The sequence below is a fragment of the Heterocephalus glaber genome, unplaced genomic scaffold, assembly GCF_053883595.1.
Source record: "Heterocephalus glaber isolate CG9 unplaced genomic scaffold, H.glaber_assembly_v1.0 deba00001067, whole genome shotgun sequence".
Lineage (NCBI taxonomy): Eukaryota > Metazoa > Chordata > Mammalia > Rodentia > Bathyergidae > Heterocephalus > Heterocephalus glaber.
In genome coordinates, this window is record NW_028258187.1 from 93,319 (window position 1) to 117,952 (window position 24,634).

Consider the following 24,634-nt stretch of genomic DNA (forward strand, 5'->3'; position numbering starts at 1 on the left):
CTAGTGACGCCTGATTTCAGTGGGCTGGGCCTTAGGTGGGATTTCTGGGTGAGTATGTATCCATTTTTCCTTTTCCCTCTCCATGTCTCTTTCTTTCCCTCCCTTCCCTTCCTCCCTTCTTTCCTTCCTCCTCCTCCTCCTTGTCAAAGCTGGGCTTGAACTCATGATCCTCGCATCTCAGGCTTCTGGGTGGCGGGGATTACAGGTGTGTACCCTGTGCTTGGCTTGTATTTATTGCGTTGCTTTCCCAAGGCTGTGCCTGCTCACATAGCCCTAGCACTGTGCGGCTGCACTCATGAAGCGCGCCTCCTGTCTGGGGGGGCAGGGTGCCGCCTCCTGAGTTCTTAGTCATTGTCGAGGCTGAGAACCTTCCGTGCCGCCATTGAGCGGCTGGAGATTCTTGAGGAACAGGAGCACTGGTCTGGAAGTTTGACCCGGGAGTTTGGGGCTTTGAGGGATGCCCAGTGGGTGACCTGTGGTCTCACCCAGAGGTGCCCTTCCTGTGAGCTGCTTCTGGCCAGGTGGGAGCAAGAGGGACTCAAGCTATCAAGCGGACTGAGGGTGAGTCAGCTCCCAGAGCCGAGCCTGGCCATAGTGGGGTGATGTCTCGCATGGTCCCCAGGGCCACAGTGTGGCCCTGGGCAGGCAGGACCCAGCCTCTGGGGAGAGCTGCCAAGAGCTCAGTGCGTGGCTGTGTCCATGCCAGGGTGCCAGACCTGTGCTGGTTGGCGGCACAGGGAGAGAGGAGGTGGGGTCGGGGAGGGGACTCAAGGCCCCAGGGAGGGGTTAGGGTTAGGGTTTTTGTTTAGGGTTTAGGGTTAGGTCTAGGCTTTTTGACTTAGGGTTAGGTTTAGGTTAGGGTTAGGGTTAAGGTTAGGGCGGTGTTTAGGGTTAGAGCTAGGGTTAGGGATAGGGTTTATAGTTAGGGTTAGGGTATTATCAGGGCTAGGGTTAAGGCTAGTGTTAGGAGTTAGGTTAAGGTTTACCGTAGGGTTTAGTGGTTGGGGTTGGGCTTAGGATTTGTAGTGAATGAGGTCCCCAGCCAGAGGGCTCAGTCACAGCCTGAGAATCCTATATACCAGCCAGCAACTAGGAAGGAGTTTGGCTCAGGATCCATGTTGTCCACAGAGAAGAATCGGAGGGAATAAGACAGCTCTCAGATGCCCAGTGCACTTCTCGGGACTCCAAACTCTAGGCTCGGGGAAGCAAACTGGGTGAAACGGGGGTGTGTGGACTGATCTTTGGGCATCTCCCTGCCCTGTCTGCGTCTCAGCAGCCCTGGTGGTGGTAGGATGGGAGAGCTAATGTCATGCTCATGAGTCAAGCAGGGCTGCACGAATTCGTGCTCCCCCTGCTGGGGAAGGTCTGCTTGAGGAAGGGACAGTTTGCACCACACAGTGAAGGGCCATGAAATCCGAGTGCTAACATAGCTGATCTGTTAGGTTACATTTTTTGTCTCCATCATTGTTTGGTTGATTGTGTTTCAAATTAGGAAGGTTTCATTTTGAAAAGTGCCTGTCATTTATTAGACATTGTGTCTGAGCTTCTTGTGTTTGTGTCTTAAATTGTGAGGAATGTTAGGTTTCTCACGACAGTGTATTCCAGCAGGAGTGCTTGGGTTTTAGGGGTTTCTGTGTCTTCATCGACTGTGTTCACCTGCTCCCTTCAGATGAAGGAGACACTTAGCAATTTGTGTCTCTCTCCACCTCTCCCTGAGCTGCACAGCCTGTGAGGATCTTAGATGCTGTTGCTGTTTAGTCTACTCTGTGACACGGCATAGCAAACCCTGCCGGGCAAGTGCTGTGCTCTAGCCCTTTCTGTACCTCTCTATCTGTCTCTGGGGCCCAGTCCAGCCACGAAAGTACAGCTGTATATTTTAAGCAAAGGCAGCCATGCTTCTTTTGAAACTCAAGCATGAGGATTGCAGATGTCCTCTGGGTCCAGACGCATACCTCCTTGTTGCAGAGCTTGTCTTTGATTGTTTTAAGTGAACAAGATCTTTATGCTGATGGCACAGGTTTTTCCCCTCCTTTTTTCTTTTGGTAATAGACTAAGAGTGGCCTCAGTGGACTCCTATTAGACCATAGCCTAAAACCTAGTGCTAAAATAAGAATCAGCAATGTTCTGCAAACTTTAATTGGTTATGTCCAATAACTGCACTCAGCAGGTCACTTCCTGTAGTTATACTCGGGGACACACTTTGCAAATAACTCATACTGGAGAGTTCATTAGGAAGCTGCTTTGCTTGAAGCCAGATATTTCACAGCAGCATTACTGGGACATTTTTCTCTCAGTACCTCTGCTGAGCAGCTATGCAGTAGCTTGAGCACTCGCTTGGAGATCTTTCTAGGCCAAACCATTCCTGTCTTGCTGGTGTGGTATGTGAGCCTTGGGCAGGGCTGGAGTTTTTCCAGAATATGTAGGAGATGCAGCTGGAACTAGACCATCCGGGCTCACTGGCCCTTGGAAACCGATGACGTCTGGCAAAGGGGTAAATGAGGAACTATTGACAGGGATGGGGCAGGGCCAAGTTGCTGGCAGAAGAGGTGACAAATAGGGTGGGCCGTGGCCAGCCCTGGGCATAATGGGGTGAAGGAAGGGGCCACTGCCTGAACCTCACAGGTGCTCTGGGTGACCGGTGTCTCAGAAACAGCTGTGCTACCTACAGAGGAGCAGAGATGCTGTCCCCACAGTCCGGCAGGTGGGAGAGGAGAGTGAGCCCCTCCCGCGCGTGTTGCCTGAGGGTCTGACACGATGGGGCCAACAGGAGGAGGGCAGAGCCAGCCACTGGAGCCTGAGTCAGCCTTCTCGGGGTGGACGCGCGGGAGCTGGGGTGTGAAGTGGCACCTCCTCAGCCGTCTCCCGGACACCAGGCAGGAGGTGGGGTCCCACCCGGATGTCTCAGCTTCCCCCGGGGTGACCCGTCTCAGTGTGGGGCTGAGACGCCTGCACCCGACCTTGGGCCCGCGAGAGCTGCACCCTGGCTGGCTTCCGCAGCCTTCCCAGTGCCAGTGTGAGGCAGAGCAGTGAGGGAGGCCTGGAAACACCTGACACTGGGACGGTGCCATCATGCGCCGCTGCCTCCTCCATGCGGAGTTTGACAGGGTCTCTGTCCTGTTGGTTCCCAGCCAGGAGCCTCACTGTGTGGCGCCAGTCAGGGATACAAGGCCCATTGCTGAGCTCACTGGGGGGTGCAGCGCTCTTGCTGGCACACAAATACCCTGAGGCTGGGTTTGGCTCCCAGCACTGCGCTGCCCACAGGTTTTCAGCCTTCGCGTCGAGGACCGAGCCCAGGACCTCGCCCATGCCGGGCAGGTGCTCTTCCTCTGAGCTGCAGCCCAGTCAGCACCTTTTAGGAGCATGGGAGTCGTTTCCCTAAGGAACTGGTCTCCCTTTTCCTTCATGGACCCTGGAATTCTGTCGTAGCTGGTTTATTTCTCTTTTCACTTGAGCTTCTGGGAAACCTAGATCCAAAATGTCAAGCCAGCAGGTTTCTCTCTCTGGAGCCCTTGTGCTGTGTGTGTCTTTCTTCGTTTTTTGTTCTCATTTAGTTTTCAATATCTTATATATTTTTAGTAAACCACCTGTGTTAGTCAGCTTCCCATTTCTGCAACCAAATACCTAAGAGAATCAACCCGTGATGGGGCGGGGTTTACCTGGCTCGTGGTTCTGGAGGTTTGGCTGTGGTCGGTGACCCACTTCTCCCAGCCTGTGGCAAGGCAGCATTTCATGGCAGGGACGCGTGAGGGCCAGCCTGCTCACCTTGGGCCCGGGGCTCTGAGGAAGGGAGGAAGATGATGCCCGGGTTGCCATGGCTCCCTTCAGGGGTCCCAGGGACCTAGGACTCGCCACCTCTTAAACTTCCGTAATCTCCCAGGACAACCTCAACATGGGGTTTGGATCACTCAAGGTCCAGATCCAAGGACCATGCAGCATGATTTCTCATAGAGTAGAGGACTGTACACCCATGAGTTTGGGTGTGTTCCATCATGGTGACAAAATGCCCAAGAAGTCAACCTAAAGAAGTTTAGTGTGGCTCAGGGTTTGAGGGTTCAGTCCGTGATGGTGCTGGCCTGAAGCAGTACAACATGGAGAGCTGTACAGGAGAGAGGGCTGCTCAGCTCCTGGTTGCTGGAAGCAGGGGAGGCCAGCAGGGGCCCGTCGGAATCCCCTTGCAGCGCAGCCCAGTTGCCTCCTTCCTCCAGCCTCGAGGAGTGGAAGCTGGCTTGAGCATCGCTGTGGCCTGCGCACAGCACCTTCAGCCTGGTGAAGGAACCACAGCCCCGGGGCCATCCATGCTTTGCTCTGCCCGGCCTGCAGTGTCATCGAGTGCGGGCAGGATGAGGGGGCGGGAGGCCACCTGGCTTTCCTCCTTCCACAGCGCCTGGCCCAGCAGATGCTCAGCGTTCACTGGAATGGATAACTTGGCTCCTCATGGACAGTATCTGGGTGCTGGGCATGCACGCCCCAGAGCTGTGCAGCTGGCCCTGGGCACACAGGCCCACGTGCTGGAAGAGGCTCTGCTCACCCCAGAACAGAGGCCACTGGGACCAGACGGAGGGAGGCAAAGGTTTTGACCCCCAAAGGTGCCAGCAAGTCTCCAGGCTGTGAGGCGGATATGGCACCTGCCACCTCGTGCTGAGAGCCAGGGACAACAGAGCAGAGCTAGCTGGAGGAGCAGGGCCGAGGCTGGGGATGCAGCCAGTCACTGGGGCTCCTGGCTTCCTGGCCTGTGGCGCTGGGGCTGGGTGGGCCCAGGAGAGCAGATGGGATGCAGCTGCTGCTCTCCTATGGCCCCCGGCCTGTGCTGTCCACAGTGCCTCGTCACCCATGCGGTGAGAAGCCAGCAGAGCACAGGCCTCCTATCATCCTCCCTGCCTGGCTGTCACCCTGGCCCAGTGGCTCTGCGAGGCGAGACCTCCCTGCCTGCTGCTCCCTTGGCTGAGGCCCGAGGTGTAGGGTGCAGGTGGCTTTGCTCTGTTACCTGAGGGCCGAGGACAGTGATGGCGGAGCCTGCCCGGAAGGTGGCAAGTCAGTGTCCCGGGTCCACACTGGCATGGGTTCCAGGGAGCCGTGGCCTCCCAACCTGGGCACTGTGGACCGTGCCCTCTGGCCTGTTCCTCGGCGCTGTGCCTCCACTCCAAGGCCCTGCCAATGACCCCTTCCTGGACCTTCTTCCCAGGGCTCTCTCTCCCTGTCGGCCCCCTGGCCAGGCAGGTCCTACAGCTGTGTGACAGCTTCTCGAGGGGCTCCCAGGCCCCTCACGCGATCCACGCTTCTCTCGGGTTTCTTATCGATTTGTTCAGCATCTCCCACACCCCTGCCCGGACTGTGACCTTTCTGCTGTGTCCTAGAGCCACGTGCAGTGCCAACACATCCTGGGGTCCTCAGGACTCCGAGTTCTCTTCTTACCCTTTTGGGGCATGGGAGGGGCAGCTGCCAAGTCAGGGCTCAGATGGGGTCTGCGTGGGCCTTGGGGCCTCACTCCTGGGATCCTGAGAGCAGCCTTCTGCTCTCGGCCTGAGGAGGTGCGGGTTGGGGCTGCAGGGACTGGGCTGGGTGTGTCTGGGTTGGCCTGAGTACGTGACAGGGACCCCGGGCTTCAGGTAAAGACGCTTGGTTCAAAGCCAGCCTGTGACGTGGCCACAGGAAGCCCGTGTGGGATGGGCTACCAGAGGCATGGGCTGCCAGACAGAGGAAGGTTGGTGCCGCCAGCCGTGCCCTGGACCAGGTGCTGGGTGTGGACTCACACTGCAGGCTCGCTGTCCTGCCTGTCCTGTCAGCGAGGACAGTGGGTCGGGGAGGCACTTAGCTCTCCTTTGTGTGAAGAACAGCTGGGGACACAGCGCGGCAAAGAAAGAGGAGCAGGGGTCACCACGGCTCCCTGGGGCTCAGGGATTGGGCTGGCTTGCAGAGCCATCTGCAGGGACAGAAGTGGTACCTGGGCTACCTGACAGCTAGCACATAGACGTAGGGTTTTCAGCAATTAAAATATGACTACGAACTGAAGTTTAATTAGTAAACATTTACATCTGAGTAGCCACATCTGGCCAGTGGCTGTTGTCTTGGCTAGTGCAGCTCTCGACACCAGAGTAAGACTGGGCCGGCATCAGCAGGTTCTTCCCGTGGAAGGCACGAGAGTAGACGATTTGGGCTTTGTGGGGCCTGGGATCTGAGTTCCGCCACCCCATGCTGACGCAGTGCGGATGAAAGAAGGATTGGACTGTGTTCCGGGAGGACCTTAGGCTCTGAAACCTGCAGTGGTATCATTTCACATGTCACAGAACACTCTTCTTCTTTTGATTTTTCCCATTCTTTAAAAACATGGAAACCATTTTTATACGCAAGGGTGGTAGGCTGGGTTTTACCTGCAGGCTGAGGTCTGCTGATGCTGCCTGCCCACGGGGGGCTCCTGGAGTCCTGTGTCTGATCAAGGAAGGAAGGGCTGGGTGGTTTGGGGAGCCAGAGATGGAGCGAACCTCCCTGGTGGGGGGTGAGCTGGTCCCGCAGGGTGTACACGGGGCAGATAATTACGGCCAGCGAGGGTGGCAGAGGGGAGTCCTCTCACTACGGTGCCTGCTGCATTTGCTCCAGCCCTGTGCATGTGCTGGAATCCGGACACTCACGCCTGCTGTAAAGTCACGCATGGTTTGTAAGGGAAGCCACTCCCCACTTGCTGCTTCCTCTCAGCCGTGTGCTGCTGGGCTGGGGCACCTAGGGTCACGAGCTGACTGCCTTGCTTCAGCTGTGTACCTCAGACCCCTGGGCTGTGCCTCGGTGGGCGGCTGCTTCCCCATTTTTGCTCAGTGGGTGTGTCAGTTAGCTTTCCATCACTGTGACAAAAAGGTGACAGCTTCTAAGGGGTTGTTTCAAAGGTTGCAGAGGCTGGCCTGGTGCTCTGGGCCTGAGCCGGCCCAGCACATGCCAGTGGTGTGATGGAGGAGGAGGCCTGTTCACCTCAGGGGCCAGGGACAAAGAGGCAGCCAGGAAGGGCGGGGTCCCAACCTCGCAACCAGGCCACACCTGGTGACCTCACTTCCTCCAGCAGGACCCGCCCTTCAAGGCTTTGCCACCTCCCAGGGGCCTCTGGGGAAACTCCAGATCCAAACCACAGGGGGATAGAGGTTTTACTGAGAGCAGTGAAGGCCGCCGTACCTGTCTTACTTTCTTGTCATTGGGACACAAAGGTCTACACCCAAAACTTAATAGAGAATTAAAAAAATCTGAAAAGGGAGAGGTATATTTTGGCCCATAGTTCAGTCCATGGTTAGCTGACTCCAGAGGGGAATCGGTACGGCAGAGGGACCTGGTGGAGGAGGGGCTGCTCGAGTCATGGTGGCCAGGAGGCAGGGAGAGTCCAGAAGCAGTGGAGGACGGTCGAGCTCCCAGTGACTACCTCCCCCAGTCAGGCCTCACCCTCAGCTCGGTCCGCTGTGGCGCCTGTGTGGCTTAGTCCTCCTCTGGAAGCCCTGCCTGGGAGCACCTGGGGCTCCTGGGGACATCTAGATAGAAACACAACACCCTAGGGGAGCACATGCCCCACCCAAACACAGTCCCACTGTCCTGTCCAGTGGCGGACGGGGCTGGGGTTCAGATGTGGGCTGCAGAGCCTTCTCCTCAGCTCCTCTTGTGGGTGGCCATGCCCATTCTGTGGCTGGAGAAGGCCACCATGGCCCCTCCGACGCATGGGGAAACTGCTGCTCCCTGGGCAGTGCTGAGGCTGTGGTTCTTAAGGACCCCTGGGACAGAGTCCTGGGCACTGAGCACCAAGGAGCCGACCAGCCGCCCTCGTGCTCATCTGGAGCCATGGCCACGCATCTTCTAAGCTTCGTTATTTGCTCTTTCTCCCTTTTCCATTTTACTTTGAATTCGCTTCTCTGCCAAAGCACATGAAATATACACACCCCTTGCTGCCTTCCAGTAAAGGAAGGGGCTGACAGTGCTGATTTGACATTTTAAGTTTTTGTGCCTTTAAATCCCAACCCTCACCACAGATTTCTCTACCTTGTTGGAAAGGACAGATGACTTAAAGAAAGTCACATGGAGACTTTGAGCCTGCCCAGCGGGAGGGAGGTAGTCATCAACCCACGTGCCCATCAGCAGCATCGGCTCCTGGCCAGGCCAGGTCACCACCTCTCCCTCCCGCTGTGCCGCTTTGAAGCTGTGACCTGGGGTGTGGACTTGCCTGCAACTGACATCTTGATTCTGTGGGTCTGTTGCAGATAATCGCCTTCGATGAACTCAGGACGGACTTCAAGAACCCCATAGACCAGTGCAACCCTGTTCATGCGGTAAGTAGGGGTGCCAGGGACAGGAAGGTTGTGTCACCACGGGCCACCTGGGGCTCGTGGAAGAGGGCAGGTGTGAGGGAGGGAAGAATTGCCCTTCACCTGGCTCAGGTTGCTGAGAACTGTCCTGCCCTGGACGCTGCTGGGGTCTGAGATCTCTTACAGGCCAAGGTCCCAGTAACCCAGGGGAGGGTCTGTTACACTGTGTCCCCAAGACCCAGTCCCAGTGCCTTTTGGTTCTTGTCACTGAAGAAAAAGGCCCCATGTGGCCTGCACACTTTCAGGTGAGGCTAGAAGCATGCGGGTACATCATCCTCTTCCCTGTACCTGGTGCCAGGTTTCTGTGGAGGGTGGGCAGTGCAGAGTTCCCGATCCCCTGTCCCCAGCCTGTGTTCCTTCAGGTGGTTCTGTCACCAGCCTGTGTTCCCGACAGGTGGTTCTGTCACCAGCATGTTCTCATCAGGTGTTCTATCGTTGTTGTGTATTCTTGTCAGGCAGTTCTATCACCAGTGTGTGTTCCTTCCTGCCAGGCGGCTCTGTGGCCTGAGGCTGGCTCACCTCCCTTGGGGAAGCTGACGTGGTGTGCTGGACATGGTTTAGGCTCTGGCTTCCTGTGTGACTGACTGGCTGGCCCTGCATGCTGCCCTCCCACTGTCCTGGCTGTGCCCCTGACCTGTGGAGGGAGATGAAGGGGTCTGGAGCGGGGAAGTGGGGACATCATTTTTGATGGGGGACAGTGGGTGTTGGCTGTTTGCTTCCGTGGTCAGTGCAGCCTGTGTTCCAGGCCAGGACCAACCCTTAGGAAAACCCTCAGACAGGGCTTTCCTGAAGCATGGCGCTCACGCAGGGCATCCACATGGGCTCACGGCCACATTCCTCGGGCTGTATTGAGTTTGGTCCTCTGCCCGTGGTTCCTGACTGTCTGCGGAGCCCTGTGGGTGTTCTGGTCAGAGGCTGTAGGGAGAACATGGGCCCTGCCTGCACGACGCCATCCTACCCTGACAGCAGCACTCACCAGGGAAAGGGCCACTGAGGCTTCTCCGCAGCTGTGGCCCCTGGAGAAGGGAGCACTCTTGTGGGGCTCCAATGACGCATGGTGGGGCCAGGCCTCTGTGGCCCTCCCTGGGAAGTAGCGTCAGCCCAGAGCTGTGACTTTGCTTTAATTTGTGCGGTGTGCTAGGAACTTTGCATTCATCACCTGCGATCCTTCCCTCAGCCCCACCCGACAAGCTCTTACCCCAACCTGCAGCTCACAGAACGGTGCCGGTGCTGGTGCCTCTTATCCAACAGCACCAGGCCAGGAGAGGGCCTCGATCCTAGGCTGCCTGTCTCCCATGCCTGGGTTCTGACCACCTGCTCAGGACGACCCTTTGGAGACTGGATTTTAGAGTGTCTGAGGCACCCTTTGATTCTAGTCTTGGATTTTACTAAACAGAGCCAAACCCTTCCCTGTCAATTGTGTAGAGCCAGTTGAAAGTACCCTGAAGGCCACTCGAAAACTCAGTGTCTTGTGCCAAGGTTGTGAGCACTAGAATCCATGTGGCTGCCCTCTGCCAGCCTGAACTGAGATGCACGGTGTGAAAGGACACGGCCGGGACATTTCGGGCTTGGCAGCAGGCTCGCACACCTGGCCTGCGACCCCTGCCGGGTGGCAGCCCTGGCCCAGAGCGAGCGCCTCCTTTTCAGGAAGCAGGAGCCGGGAGCCCCTTCCCCCTGGCCTGGGCTCACAACAGGGGGAGCCTCTGGGTGTTTTCTGGCTTGATCCAGAGTGGCTGCTGGTGCGGAAGTCTGCTGCCCCTCTGCCATCCTGCCCATTCCTCAAGGGTGGCCAGGAGCCATGAAACCTTCTTTCTGTCCCTGTCTGGCTTTCGCCGGCCCCTAGAGTAGAGGACGAGGAGTCCTGGGGCCTCTGTGAAAGGCCAGCGTGAGCACAGAGCTGCAGCCAGCGGGTGCGCAGGAGCCCTGAAGGACCGAGCCGTGTAGCAGAGCTGCGGGCCTCGACTGTCATTGTTTTCTTCTTCCTTTGGGTGCTGGGCTGGAACCTAGGGCCTTGCGCTTGCTGAGCAAGTGCTCCACCGCCTGGCTGTGCCCCAGCCCTGTGTTTTAAAACTCCCAGCGGAGCTGCACTTCAGGCTTATTGGCTCCTTCAAGGGCCCGGGCCTTCTGCAGCCAAATGCCTGGGGACGGAAGAAGCCCTGGGTGCTTCTGGGCGCATCATCATCCTAACTGGGGAGCGCAGACCCCAGTTCTTAGGTGTGGCTCCTGGTGGAAGTGAAACACTTTGGCCCAGGGTTTGAGCGCGTCCTTCCCTGGTGGTGGCTCTGGCCCTGGGAGAGCTTGATCACAAATGCTTCTCACCTGCAGTTTGCATTTCTCACTGAGCCTTTTTCCTTTTCCCGCTCTGTGCCTGGGATTGAACCTGGGACTTTGTGCATGGCAAGCAGTTCCCCCCTGCCGCATCCTGGTTCCCATTTAGATTTAGGATGCACTGAAGCTGCAAATACCCTCGGACCGCTCCTGAAGGGCTGGGCAGAAGGGGCGTGTCCTCTCCTCTCCTCTCCTCTCCTTCACTTCCTTTCTCTTGCCGGAAGGCCTGGGAGGTGCTGTTCCTCAGGGCGTGGCTTGTGGAGAAGGAGCAGCGTGTGGCTCTCGCCTAGTGTGCCCTTCGTGTCTGCACATGTGTGTGCCTGTGTGTTGAGGAGGGTGAGCCTGTCCTTCAGCTTCATGGGCCTCCGGGATGCATGGGAGTCGCTGTCTTTAAGTTCAGTCAGGGAATGTGGAGGGTCCCGGTCCCGTCCTCTCCAGAGCCCAGTGGATCTCATTTCACCCAGTCTCCAGCAGCCAAGCTGCCTTGGTAACGAGGCGCAGGAGACGACACAGCTGTGTTCCTGTGGCTTTGGAAGCCGACACAGCCCTGCAGGAAAAGGTGGCCAGGACCCAGGTATGCAGTGAGTGCTCCGTCAGCAGCGGGGACAGTGGCAAGGACGGCCAGGGAGTGGGCTGTGCTCCGGGTCCTGCTCCCCCAACTCTGTTCTCTTTCCTCCCCGTGCACCCAAAGAGGGAGCGGCTGAGGAACATCGAGCGGATCTGCTTCCTTCTTCGAAAGGTCAGTGGGGTGTGGGCAGCGGGGACTCTCGGGGCCAGATCCCGGGCGGGGTGTCTGCTGCAGCCCTGGCCTTGCCCGGGGGAGCCGATAAACAGGCTCGAGGGGCAGGAGGATGCTAATGTGACGGGGTTGCTGCTGCTGCAGGTGCCTGGCTGGTGCTGAGCTCAGGACATGCGCTCCCGACCCGATGTGGGCTGTCTGTGGGAGGTCCCGCCTGGCGGTCAGCTCTGTGGTGCAGGGCAGTGGGGTGTCGGGCCGGGCGGACACATGGGAGCCCTGTGAGTCCACGGACGCAGGCCGTCGTTTAGCACGCGCTGCAGCATTCTGCAGTCAGGAGGGAGCGGCTACAACCCTGAGTGCACAAGGACTCGGGGAAAATAGGCAGCAGCCAAGGCTTTGAGCCTGAGGCCATCCCTGAGTGCCAGGCCACACAGAAGTCACCGCCACCAAGGGCGTTTGACCCTTACGTGAGTAGAGGAACCAAGGGCTAAGCCAGTGCCGACAGCAGGGGACTCCACCACACGGCTTGAAGTCTCTTGTGGCTTGCTTTCTTCTCTTGTTTTATTAGTGTATATTTGCCGTATGTAAACGCATTGTGGGAACTGGTGCGCATACGTACCGCATTGTGATCCTTTGCTGCGCTTCAGCAGTGGTCCCTTTCACTGGGAGAGGAGCTGCCCTCTGCCGTGTTCTGAGAAGTGCGGTGTGCTGCACTCCACGTCTTGCCTGTCATAGCAGGACCTGGGCCCGGATGAGGCACACACGTGAAAACACGGGTCTGGGCTGCGGAGGGCTTAGGGAGCGAGGCACACCTTGAGTGTGCTGTGCATGTAGCTCTTCTGCTCCGGTGGTCACAGCACAGCTGTGGGCTTCCTTGTGCCGACCACTGAGTGGGTCTCACCGACCGGGATGGAGGAAGTCCGGGCTCAGCTTGGCCTCCACCTCGCCCTTCTCAGCCCCTGCCTGGGACCCCCCCCCCACCGCCGTGTCCGTGTGTTCAGCCCTGCTCTCCCCATGCTCCTCCGTGGACTCTGGTTGGTGGCACAAAGGCCCGGCCTGCCTGTGCCCGGCCCAATGTCCCCGTCACACTGCCCAGCTTCCTAAGGGCAGAGCCAAGGGCAGGAAAATGAGCAGCCGGTTGGGAGTCAGCCCAGCGCTGGGGGGCGGGGGGGTTGCACTCAGATGCGTGCTTCCTCCGTAAACAGCAGGCGGGGCAGCTCCCTCCAGGAGCGCTGCACCTGGCACCTGTTCCTGGCTTGACATTTTCACCGCGCAGGCTGCTCCGTGCCCAGCCCCTGCCTGTTCTGTCACTAACACTTCTGCTCCAGACGGATGCATATCAGGGTGCGGGAGCGATGGCCACATGGCCAGGCCCCCACAGCCTCAGTGCTTTCAGGATCTGGGTGCCCAGTGCCCCGACCCACTTGAGGAAGCACAAGCTCCATGTCACAGCTTTGTTCTGTGCAGAGCTCTCGCTGGCCGGAAGCCGGTCTGGCCCTGAGCACTGGGCTGGGCACCCTCTTGTCTGCCGGTGCTGGGCTCCTGACCCCACATCCTGAGGTCAGTGCAGCTCCTTGCTGAGTGCCATTCAGGATGTCGGCACTGTCTGGTGCTCTCTGCGACTAGCATCCTCCAGCTCCCTTGGGTAGCTCTGTGCCATGCTCAACTAGATGTCCAGGTCCTGGCGTGTGGCCTGTCCCCTCCACTTTGGTCACTACCAGAAGGTCAGTGACTCCGTCCAGCACCCCAGAGCTACTGACACAGACTGCAGCGAGGTGGCCTATAGGGCACTGAGATGCTCATAAATATGTTCTGTGTACTCGAAGGGTGAGGGTAGGGCCTGCACTCTGCAGTCTGAGCCCTCTGGTTAGGACCCTGGGGTGGTGGCGAGCGTCTCACTTTATTCTAGCAGTGTCCGGGAGGCGAGCAGGATTTACATTTTTATTACATTCACTCTTTATATAAGTCTGGATTTAAATCAGGTTTAACTCTTAATCATAAGCATTTCTGACATGAGAGACCTCTAGCCCAGGCTCTCCTGTTCCTCCCATGTGGTTCCCCCTTCCCTTCCTGCATCCTGTTTCATCTTCCCAGTCCCCTGTGGCTCTGGGTGCCAGTCCTGCAGAGAGCAGAAGGATGCAGTCGAGGTGCACACCCTCATCCCCACCTCAGCTATCCCCACTGCCCCACATCCTGGGGGCGGAACCGGAAGCACCCTGTCCTGAAAAAAGCCCAGCCCTTCTCAGTTTTTATTTGAAGACAGGGTCTCATTAAGGGGCCCAGGCTGGCACTGAACTCGCAAGCCTCCTGCCTCAGCCTCCTGAGTACCTGGGATGATAGGCATGCGGCCCTGCAGCTGGCGATACTAAATGTCCGCATCACACTCTGACCTTTGCTCCTGCCTGAGGCTTTGCATACCCCACTCTGGCCCGGTACGGAGCTAGGCTGTGGTGCCCTGGGCTGGGGCGCCCCCCTTGGCACCCTCTCCTGCCTTAGGTGAGAACCTCTGGCATGGACACCAGGCCTCTGCCCGTCTCCGTGGGGTTCCAGTCCCCAAGCTGAGCATGTGGGGTGTGGGAGGGTTCATGGGTCTGGTTACCGTCACCGCCTTCCAGGAAGTGTCTCGGACCTGGTCTCCCAGCGCCGGCCGTGATGCTCGCTCCTGGGAGAAGGGACGGGGTCTCGGAGAGGATCGTCCAGCTCTAGTTCTCAGAGACGATGCCCTGTGGGTGCTGTCTGCACGGCAGGGTGCTGGCGTGGATGTGTGCTTGTGACTCAGATTCTGTGTGCGGGGCCCCTAGCTTCCCGCAGGCCTTCCCTGCCAGGTTGTCACAGGCTGGAGGCCAACGCTGGGCAGGATGCGTGGTGGAGGGCATGACGTCCCTTAGCCCGTCCTAAGCCTGGTCCTAACCCAGGTTCTGGGGCTTGCGTGCAGGCCCAGAGCCTCCGTGAGAATAGGGAAACCTGTATCTCAGGCGGTGGCTGGCAGCCTGAGATTTGTCTTCCCGGGCACAGGAAGTGTCTCTCCTCAGACCCTGGGCGCAAGCCAAGGCTGAGCCGGCTGTGAGTTGGCCTGAGCCTGTCGGGTGGAGCTCAGTGTCGGATCTGGAACGTCCCTAAGGAGAGCTGTGGGCTCCCCAGTCCAGGTCTCCACTCCCCAAGTGTGTCCTGGTCCCTGGAGGTTTCCAGCGCCGGTGGACAGAAGAGCTCTCATGGATGGATTCTCAGGCCCCCGTGACCTGGCAGGGTGGGCTTGGTGGCACCTCCTCCTGCCCAGCCACACCCCTGTGGGCAGCAGCAAGGTCTAGGCAGGAGTCCAGCCCCGGGGCTCCAGACCCAGGGCTGGCGGGGGATGCGACCTTCTGCAGGAGAAGTGGGTCTGGCTCACGGGAAAGATCGCATTGCTCTTCCCTCCCGTATCTGAAGAAAGTGACCATGTAGGGCCCCACAATATTATTGGGCATTTCAAGAAGCTGACCATGGATTTCAACCACAGCTGGATCCCTTCCAAGCCAAGGCCTATGAGACCTCGCAGGTCATCCAGTCCTGCTGCTGGCCCTGCCATGTCCACAGCCTTCACCACGTGACCCTGGGTTCTACCCGATCCAGAGTGCAGCTCCTCCCACTGCTGTGGGCTCTGCTGTGGGACAGACGTGTCCCGGGATGTGGCCCCCTATGTGCGTGTGAGGCCCTAGAACCACGGAGCCTGCTGAGAGCCCAGAGGCCCCCAGGTCCATTGTTCCAGCCCCTGTAAATGTTCGAGGAGGCGTAAACAGCTGTTACTGCAAGGCACGGTTTGGAGTGATTTATTTATCATAATACACAGCTCCACTAGGGCAAGAGTTGTATTAGTCAGCTTTCCGTCACTGTAACAAACCATTTGAGGCCATCACCTTGTAAAGAGGAAAGGTTTACTTTGGCTTAAGGTCAAGTGACAGCAGGTACAGCAGGAGCTTGTGGGGAGCATTCACTCACCTGGTGAGCCCGGAGAAGCATGAGGAGGAAGGGGCTGGGTCCCACAGCCCCTGGAGGCACCCCAGCGACCCCCACCAGGCCTTACCTCCTAAAGGTCCTGTGCAGGGTGAAGCCTTTAGCACATGGGCCTTGGGGCACCCAGCCCCCAAACTGCAGCCCACTCCTGTAGGGAGGATCTTCCATTCTAAGCGGTGTTATTCTGTGCCAGAGTCCAGACTTGCAGATTCTACAGACTTCAAGTGGACAGTTGCGAGCTCTGCCCCACTTTCTGGAGCCAAAGAGGAAGCTACTGAGTGCGTTATGTGCCAGAACCTTGAGAGAGACCCAGGTGCTTCAGTGCACACGTCAGCCGCTGTTAACTGCTAGGGAGCAGAAGGCGCAGAGACAGCGCCTTTGTGCCTGTGGGTGCTCCCAGCCCCAGGGAGTTGAGCTTGGGTCTTTCCAACTGCCAGTCTAGTCTTCTCTTGGACTCTGTGGGAAAGGAGGGCTTTCATCAGGGAAGTCATGCGGCGGGGGAGACACAGAGCAGTGCATGGGGTGCCTGGGAGACCGTTGAGATGCGGTTCTAGGTCAGAATTCCCCTGCGGGGTGAGGCATTGACATTTACTGAGTGACTGCTGTGCGTCTTGAAAGTGTGGGCTCTTCAGTCTCCAGAGCAGACGGGAAAGCGAGGTTGTGCGCATGCCTGGCTCTGCGGCCAGGTCTGTGTGACCGGCGTCCTCGCTCCTGGTGCTCCGCACACCACTGGCAGGGCCGTGCGGGCTCCTGGAGGCACCTTTCCAGTTCTGCTCCAGTTCTATGCTCTCAGGGAAGTAAAAATCCTGGGGCAAAACTCGCAACACATAGGTCCAGGCTGCTCATGTCACATGTAATTTATTTCCAGACTCTTCCTGCAGCAAGCTCCTTGTCAGTCAGCGGGAAAGACTGAACACCTCTCACGTGACAGGGGTGCTCCAGGTCGCTGGACCGACGGCAGAGGGGCTGGCGTGGGACACTAGGGCGTGCAGTGGACTCCACACAAAAGCACTGGCTCTCCTCTCGCATCAGAGCAGCACTGGCCCTGTCCTCGCTGTGCCTCTGTTGTCACCACTGCTCATGACAACTGTCCCTTGAGTTCCTCTGGGTCCGTGGCCATCTGCTTGGGTGTAGAGTGCACCTCTGGCTCTTGCTGGGTTTGTCCTCGGCCCTGGCTCTGCTCCACCCTCTTCATCCTACCCGAGGGTGGCTCCCCGGTGTCCCGGGAAGAGGTGGGTGCTCTTCAGGCCTTGGTCAGCATCACACCTACGCGCATCCTAATGCTGAGGGGTGGTGTGGCCGAGCGCAGGCCAGCACGCAGGGAGGACTGGGAAGGCCCAGGCTCAGCGTGGACATCCAACCTGTGGTGCCTTCACAGTGCTGGGGAGCCACAGGCCCGGGAGTCTGGAGCCTTGGTGTTTGTCATCAGTGGAACCGTGGTTCCTAGTCTTTTGCTTAGTGAGGACTCCACACACACTTGTGGAAGAGTCGCATCTAGAAGGTTCTGACCAAGCAGGCCTGGGAGGACCACACCAGCTGTTATCCTGAAAGCACCCATGGGTGCAGGTGGAGAAGCAGTGGACGGAAGATACCTGGTGGCTGCATGGTTGCTGGTGACCGACGAGGGACCGGAGCCAGGTCAGAGGACTCCCTGTCCTGGGGCTCCGCCGCTGTCAGGGTGTTTCCACGACCCGATGGTCCCTGTAGAAGTCACTCTGCGATGCCTTCCAAGCAGGAGGATGGGGACGGAGGAAGAGGCTGCTTCCCTGAAGGGCCCAGCCTGGTCCAAGCGCTGACCACTGTGGAGTCCAGTGTGCTCAGCTGGACGTCAGGGCCTCGACTCCAGAAGGAAGGTGAAGGGACCCCGGGAAGCAGCCAGTGCCGGGTGCACGGGCCCCACAGTCCCGGGGCCCCACGCAGCCTCCACGGGCCTGGTGAGCAACCCGGGGCTGCACGTTCACCAGGCAGGATGCGGGCTCGGCCTGTGCAGGCCACGTGAGTGCGTGCGTGCGTACGTGGGAGGCGGCTGGGAGGACGCGTTCGGCCGCTGAAAGGTGGCCTGCTTCTCTCCGCGTGTCCCCAGCCCCTCGCAAGCCTCTTTCGGTCCCTGCCTGGGCGTGAGCGCGCAGCTCCGGTGCCATGGCAGTGCCGTGCGGTCTGACGCATGTTAGCAAGCCGCGTGCTTAGGGAGCAGGAGGCGCCAGCCACCGGGCAGGGGTCGTCGTCTTTGCATCCTGCGGGGCGGAGGAGCCCTTGCCAGGGGAGGCGGAGCCACACGGAGGAGAGCAGAGCACCCGGTGGCAGGCAGGGTGGTGGGCATCACCCCTGCCTGTGGGCAGTGGCCCCCAGCTGTGCTCAGAGCCCCTGCTTCAGCCTCAGCTGCGTACATCAGGGTCACCTGGGAGCTGGAGCACACGGTCCTGGCCCGCTGTCCCAGCCTGGGCTTGGGGTTAACGGCCCCTGGGCAAGCGAACATCCAGCCGGCTGCAGACAGCCACTCAAACAGCCGAGCTGGAGGCTAAGCCAGGTCAGGGACAAGGCGTTTCTGTGGTCTGTCCCCAGGGCAGGATTTCCAGAGCCATAATTTTGTAAATGGGCCCAGAGTAAAGGCAGTAATTTGCCTGAGTGCATTGAGAGGGCTCGGCTGTGTGGTGAGGCCTCAGCCTGGGGATCCACGGGCTGCAGGCTCTGCACAGCTCTTCCAGATTCCACTTCCCAACTCCGCATGCTTACCCTCCCTCTCCTTTGTCCTTTCCCAAATTGCGGAAGAAGTAGGAACCGTTTACAAGCAGTGTGTCTAGGCCACAGAATCGCCCACGCCACCAAGTACTCCCGTCCTCTTGCCCTGGGCAGCTCACCCACCTGTTCCTCAGTGGGGTGCCAGGTTGTGCACGTGGGGCCTGGCAGAGCTGTGCTCTGCCCATGGTGCCCTTGCCCCGGCCGTGTCTTCCCCTGTGGAAGGGCCGCCTCACCACGCTGTCACGCTTTCCTGGGATGGTGGTGGTCAGTTCTGGCCCTGGTCCTCCTGTGGCCCAGCATCTGCCTGTTTGTCACCTGCGGCTGTCTTTGTGGACAGTCAGCCACCCACACGCGAGCTGTCTTTGTGGACAGTCATCCACACGTGGAGGTGTTTCATTCAAGTGAGACTCTGCAACGGGCAAGAAATCACACTGACCTGGCGCACATGCAGAGCAGTTGTCACAGAGAGGGAAGTGGCCGCCAATCCCTTCTGTCTCCATGGCCAGAGCAGCGATGGGAGTCTGGACCACGGACCCCATCATAGCACAGGCTGGGTGGGGGATGCACAGGAGGGACAGCCCTGCCGCTGTGGCCTTGCGTGGTGACATCTCTGCCGTCACTGGCCAGGACATCAGCACGAGGATTGCCTGTGCAGCCGGGTCCTGTGGGAACCAAATGTCAGAGCCACTCTGGCTGCTGGGAGTCCAGGGCCCTGCAAGGTCGGGACACACTGAGGAAACCACACACAGTGTGCCCTCCTATGAGAGGTCTGAGCCCCTCTGTGAACTGGGCCCTCCTTTTTTAACAGTTCTGGGGGCAGAGCCCAGGGGCTTTTCACTGAACGACATCGCAGCCCTTTCTTTCTGATTTTGAGACAGGGTCTCAATAAGTTGCTAACTTGCCCAGGCTGGGCTCAAACTTGTGAACCTCCTGCTTCAGCCTCCCAGAGTGCGCCTGACACGGGTCTGAGGCAGACTTTACTATGTGCCATTGTGGCACTCCTGGTGTTTCTGACTAGGGCAGCGCCAGCTTCGTCGTTTAGATGTTGATAGAGTACTTCAAGCACAGCTGTCCCAGCTCTGAAGGGACTGTGTGTGTGTTGCAGCGTTTGACGGGGTGCTTGCTTGTCCCCTGCAGCCCGGGAGCAGTGAGGACTGCAGCTGTGTGTCTGGTTTGCTCTCAGCGCTCTGCCCTGGCCTCGTCCAGGACCCAGCAGACCAACTCCAGCTCCTCCCCTGCACTGGGGTTCCCACCGTCACCCCGCAAGCTGACATCCTGGTTGCATGTTTGTCATTTTTCATCACAGGACCCCCTTGGGGCTGGATGGTTCCAGCACACCAGGCCCTGTACAGATATGTGTCTATAAAACCACATCTTCTCCAGTGTAGGAAATGGAACAAACCCAGGGGAAAGTGTTTTAAAACAAGCGCATTAATGTGATCTTAGGTATTACTAAATATAGCTGTATGGAGACAAATGTCATGCTTAATTAGCAGCACATTGTGAGCTACCTACAGCCCGCTTTGAGACAAAGCAGTATTTGAACACATGAAATAATGTTTCTTCATCTCTTCTGTCTTCATTTCTGCTGCTACCAATTTAGATTTTTAAGTCTTTTCACCTCTTGAGCCAGCAGTTTCCTTCCTGCTGATCCGTTTGTCCTGATGCTCCTGACTCATCCTGCTCGGCCTGCTCTGCAGGTCACTGGGGCTCAGGACTCCTCCTGGCCTGATGAGCCAAGGCCCATCTGTCCCCGGCCGTGACTCTGTTTCATCCCGCTTGAACTTGGGCCATTGCAGCCAGAGGAGGACCTTCCTCTCAGCCCAGTCCCTGACTGCATCCTGGCCACGCATGCTCAGCATTTAACATCTGGGTGGCTTGGACACCGCAGTTTTGTCATCTCATGGGCAGCAGCTCTGGGGCAGGCACACCAGGGACCCTGTGGCCACAGCCTGAGGTCTCGTGCTGCTTCTGTCATGGTATTTGGGTGTCTCTCCCATTTCCTCCGAGACTGTCCTCTTCCCGAAGGTGAGGTGGTGCCATGAAGTTCCCTTCTTTCAGGTCCCAGGTGGGGTGTTTCTCAGACTCGGTGTGTGCATTGTGCGTGTGTGTGTTTGTGTGTGAGTATGTGAGGCTAGAAGGCCCACCCGAGCAGACAGTGCAGTAGGGGTTGAGGGAAACTCGAGGGGAAAAGGACCCCTTCAATCCCAGCATTTTGTGCAAGGTGCAGGAGATAATTAGACTCTGGGGAGTCAATGGAAATCTTTTTGCTTCCAGGGTCAAAATATTCCTTGCAGATTGAATTACTTCCACTTTGGGATGCTCATGTTGGCGAGAGTTTTCATGTGTGCGTTATTACTTGGTTCCTTCGATGCGGCTCTCTGATCATCAGCTGGTGTTGTTAAAATAAGGCATTCCAGCTCTCCCAGAAACTCATCCTGGGGTTGCTCTGGAAACCAGTGGCAGCTCTGAGAGCTTCAGCTGAGGTCGCCACACTTTCAGGCTGTCTAGCGGAGGCCATGATCCAGCAGTGGCCTGCGTGATGGGTCCATGGAGGGGCTCAGTGCAGCGGCCGAGCCCCTCACCTCCGGGAGCCCCAGTGTGCTCAGCCTGCCCTGCCGGAGCCCTCTCTCCGGATCGCGCTGGTTCTGAGCTCAGGCAGAGCGGTCCTGGAGCTGGGCACACGTTGCCGGACCCTCCCCTCGCAGATGGCTGTTTAAACCAGGACGCTCTCTGGTCTCATGCTCACTGAGGAACCAGGCGGGGAAGCATCTATCTATCTGCGAGACCCACGTGGGGCTCTGCTGGCCGTGGCCGGTCTGCTGGGTCCCCAGCGTGGCACAGACCTGCAGCCCCGTGTGCCTCGCTGCGGCACGCACGTGTGACTGGGTCCATCCCCTGATCCCCACAGCTGCCGGAGTAGGCAGGCGGCGACCGTCCTGGCTGAGTTGCAGGCGGCTGCGGGCCTAGGGTCTTGTCCTGTCCCTGCACCATCAGTGGGACTTGCAGCCACACCTCCCTCCGCAGGAGTCCTGGCACCGAATGGGGCTGTCTCTGTCTCTGTCTCTGTCTCCGTCACCCTTGCCGGGCTTCCGGGAGGCAGGGAAAAGCCCTCCCGGCTCCTCACCGGCGTGGAGTCCTGCTGTTGTGCTCGGCTCCGCAGCTCGGTTCCTCCAATCTGAGCGTGACTTTTCCCTGGTCTGAGAGACGGAGGATGTGTGTCTGTGGGGCGCCCCTGGTCAGGAGTGTTTGACATGAATAAGGAGGAAGAGGCACTCTGGACAGCAGCCCAGGACTCCGGGAATGAGCGGGCTAAGTGAGCAGGTCTGCAGGACAGCGGTCGGCAGAACACTGGCTTTGGCCCGTGTGTTCCACATTCTCCCATGAGCTCGCCTCAGTTAGATGTGCAGCTGTACGTCACGAGCCATCCTGCTCCCTCCCTGTCCCTTGGCGAAAGCTCCTGCAGAATCAGTTTCCTGGACAGACTTCTCATTGGCAGGGGAGGATGCCAGCGGCTGAGGGGAGGAGGGAGGAGCTGTCTGCCAGCGTCGCAGAGCTGGGACCCTGAGAACCCTCTGCAGCACTGTGTGTGTGGAAGGACACTACGTCCTGTACCTGGTGCAGGCAGTGGTCTGGGGCCGGCAGTGCCTGCTGCCCAGGTGGCTGGTGGGGAGCATGTCGCTCTGAGTCCTCAGTGCTGCCGTCGTTCACTCCTTCAGACATGTGATGCCCTCCGGAGAGGCCTGGGGCTGCTGGAGTCACTGCTGTCCCCAGGCTGTGCATGGACGGCCTGCCCGCCAGATGTCCCCTGCCAGTGGTCACAGGAGACTCAGGCCGGTGTTTGGGCTCAGGCCAGCCCAGGCTCCTGTCACCCCGGGTGGTGATGGGTGCCTGCTCCTTGTAGCAGCCCCCTCCGAGGACACAAGCCACGGTCGAGGAGAAGCCTGGTGCTGTGCTGCTGCCTGCGTCTCCCTGCTCTCTCCATGGGCCTTACTCCCCGTCTGCTTCTCCCCTGTTCCTGGAAGCAGGCGAGGCCCGGGAGTCGGGGGCCCCGCTGTGTCTCGGCTTGGTCCTCACTGTCTCTGCGAGCCCAGGGTTTATTTCTCCTCCTGCAGTCATCTTGGTGCACCCAGGGACAAATGGGGTCCCCACCTGGGGACGGAGTGGCTGGGGCTGGGAGGTGCCCTGGGAGCAGGAGCAGAGGTGTGGGAGGCAAAGGTGCTGTCTGGAGGGTCCTGCGGCCCAGGAAGGGAGGAAGGGGCTGTGCAGAGCGGAGGGACTGGGCGGAGCAGAGGAGGCTTCTGGAGAAGATGACAGCGCTGTCCCTCCTGCTCCCGGCCCTGCTCGCTCGGGCCCCAGGACCTCGTGGGTCACTGCCCGGTGCCCAGGCCTGGGGCATCGAGCCTCCTCCCGAGCCCTCAGGGCTGTGAGGACGGCGAGGCGCCAGCATTAGCTGTCTGTGGGGACCTCGCTGAGCATCCCTTGCGGAGGCGTTGGGGGCTCCTTGGCCCCTCTCTGGCCAGGTGAAATCAGCAGCTGGTCCTCAGCAGGGAAGAGGCCAGCGGAAGGAGCTCCATCTTCCGTGCCGTTTCTGTCTGCAGGATGTGCAGAAACAAGTGACCATGTCACAGGCTCCTGAGAGGCGGCGAGGCCCCTCGGGAGTGGCCTGTGCCTCCACCCCCTGCCCTGCAGCAGAGTCAGCCTCCCTCCCTGCTGCGTCCTGCTCGGCCCCTCTGCCCTGCTGCAACGGACTCTGTGCGGGTCCCCACCCACAGTGTCCCCTCAGTGCTCTGGGGCCACTAGCGAGGGGCCCTTCAGCCCCTCCACAGGCTCCTTGGACCTTGACCCTCACCCTCGGGGTCTGGAACATGCCTGCCTCTGCCTCCCCTCACCGAATGGCTCTCTGTTCTGAATAGGATTCTCACTCCCTGCTCTGAATTCAAGGAAGGAGAAAAGGAGTGGACCCTTGAGTGTTCATAAATTGTGGCATTCGGGAGGTGGAGAATTGGCCACGGTAGTGGGGAGACCGCTTTGTTCTCACCTCCTCCCGAGTGGGCTCATCGAGCTGGGTGTCCTGCAATCCCAGCGCCTTGATGCTGAGGAAAGCAGCTGTGAAAGGTGACGGGGTGGGCTGGCCCAGCGGTTTGTTGAGGCGGAGCTACACCCTGCCAGACTGGACAGTGGGGTAAAGGGGGACTGGAGGAGGTGGGCGGAGCAGCCTCCACCTGGGGCCCTGGGACCCAGGCGCCGTCCCTCTGCGCGTTGACTGTTCGTGGGGCCTCTGCTGGAGACCCGGACCTCGAAAGGCAGGGGGAAGGTAGCTGAGAAGGCCTTGAGGCGGTTAGGTCTCGACAGAGGGACCAGGCGTGCATGGTGGTCTGCTCAGCACGCAGAGGCTGTGTTTCCACCCACAATGCACACGTGTGTGCGCGTGACAGGCCGTGCAGTCTTGCCTTGAGTCCAGGGGGACTGGTCGGGAGCCCTGTGGGTACTGAGGGTACACAGGTGCCCAAGTCCCTTGCAGAAAACGCCGTGTCGCGCACGCGGTTCCTCCCTCTCTGGATTTCGTGCACTATCAAATGCAGTGTAAACGCTCAGTAAATCGTTGTCAGTCTGTGTCGTTTGGGGAACAAGAAGGAACCCCTTGCGTGTTTTCTGCAGACACGAGGCTCTTTCTGTTTATGTTCCACATCTCGCAGATGTGAGACCTATGGTCATGGAGGCCCCACGTGTCCCGCGCTGTAAGCAAAGTGGCTCGTGTTCTTGTGGTCGCAGGATGCCTTCCCCACCAGTGCACTTGCTGGCTGCGGCCGCCAGCTTCCCCTGCGGCCGTCTGGGCGTGCAGCTTCCGGGCTGGCGCCCAGTGCCCCGCCCGCACTGTCCTGGGCCGCTGTGGCTTCTCTTCCAGTGCACCCTGGCCTGGGCCTGCGGGTGGGGCTCAGCGGGCAGGGCCCCAGGGCCGTGCGCGTGCGCTGTCGCTGTCACCCGACGCTGTCTGCTCTCCCCAGCTGGTGCTGCCCGAGTACTCCATCCACAGCCTCTTCTGTGTCATGTTCCTGTGTGCTCAGGAGTGGCTCACCCTCGGCCTGAACGTGCCCCTGCTCTTCTACCACTTCTGGAGGTGAGTCTGCAGGATGGGGAGGGGCCAGACAGAGCGACACTAGCCCCTCCTGGCCCTCCCTGTGGGACCCCTCTGCAAGCCCCGCCCACACCGTTGGCCTGGGGCTCCTCCCACAAGGGGGGCCGGCCGGGGGGGGGGGGTCGAGTGAGAGCAGCCACAGGGCTGAGCAGCGGGGAGCAGCCCAGTCCCCTCAGCTGGAGGATGGGTGACAGAACCAACGGAGTGCATCCACCTACGCAGTGGCCCTGAGAAGGAATGAAGGGTGGATTCACGCTGCACGTGGCTGGAAACACCAGTTGAAGAAGCCAGACACAATGGTCGCATGCTGCGTCATTCCACACGTGAGACGCGCACAGCAGGCAAACCCAGGGAGACAGAAGGCAAAGCAAT

At 59.2% G+C, this 24,634-nt stretch overlaps 1 protein-coding gene across 2 annotated transcripts in view; it reads left to right on the forward strand.

Moving 5' to 3' along the window:
• The window catches only part of Cnih3 (cornichon family AMPA receptor auxiliary protein 3), a 61,189-nt gene that overhangs the window by 15,658 nt on the left and 20,897 nt on the right, over nucleotides 1–24,634 (forward strand). The window contains exons 2-4 of one of the 2 annotated variants that reach the window (XM_004867458.3): nucleotides 8,223–8,291; nucleotides 11,347–11,394; nucleotides 24,132–24,244. In XM_004867458.3, the coding sequence (XP_004867515.1) occupies nucleotides 8,223–8,291; nucleotides 11,347–11,394; nucleotides 24,132–24,244 (230 nt within the window). The remainder of the gene's footprint in view (nucleotides 1–8,222; nucleotides 8,292–11,346; nucleotides 11,395–24,131; nucleotides 24,245–24,634) is intronic. The other variant, XM_004867460.3, reaches the window with a different exon arrangement.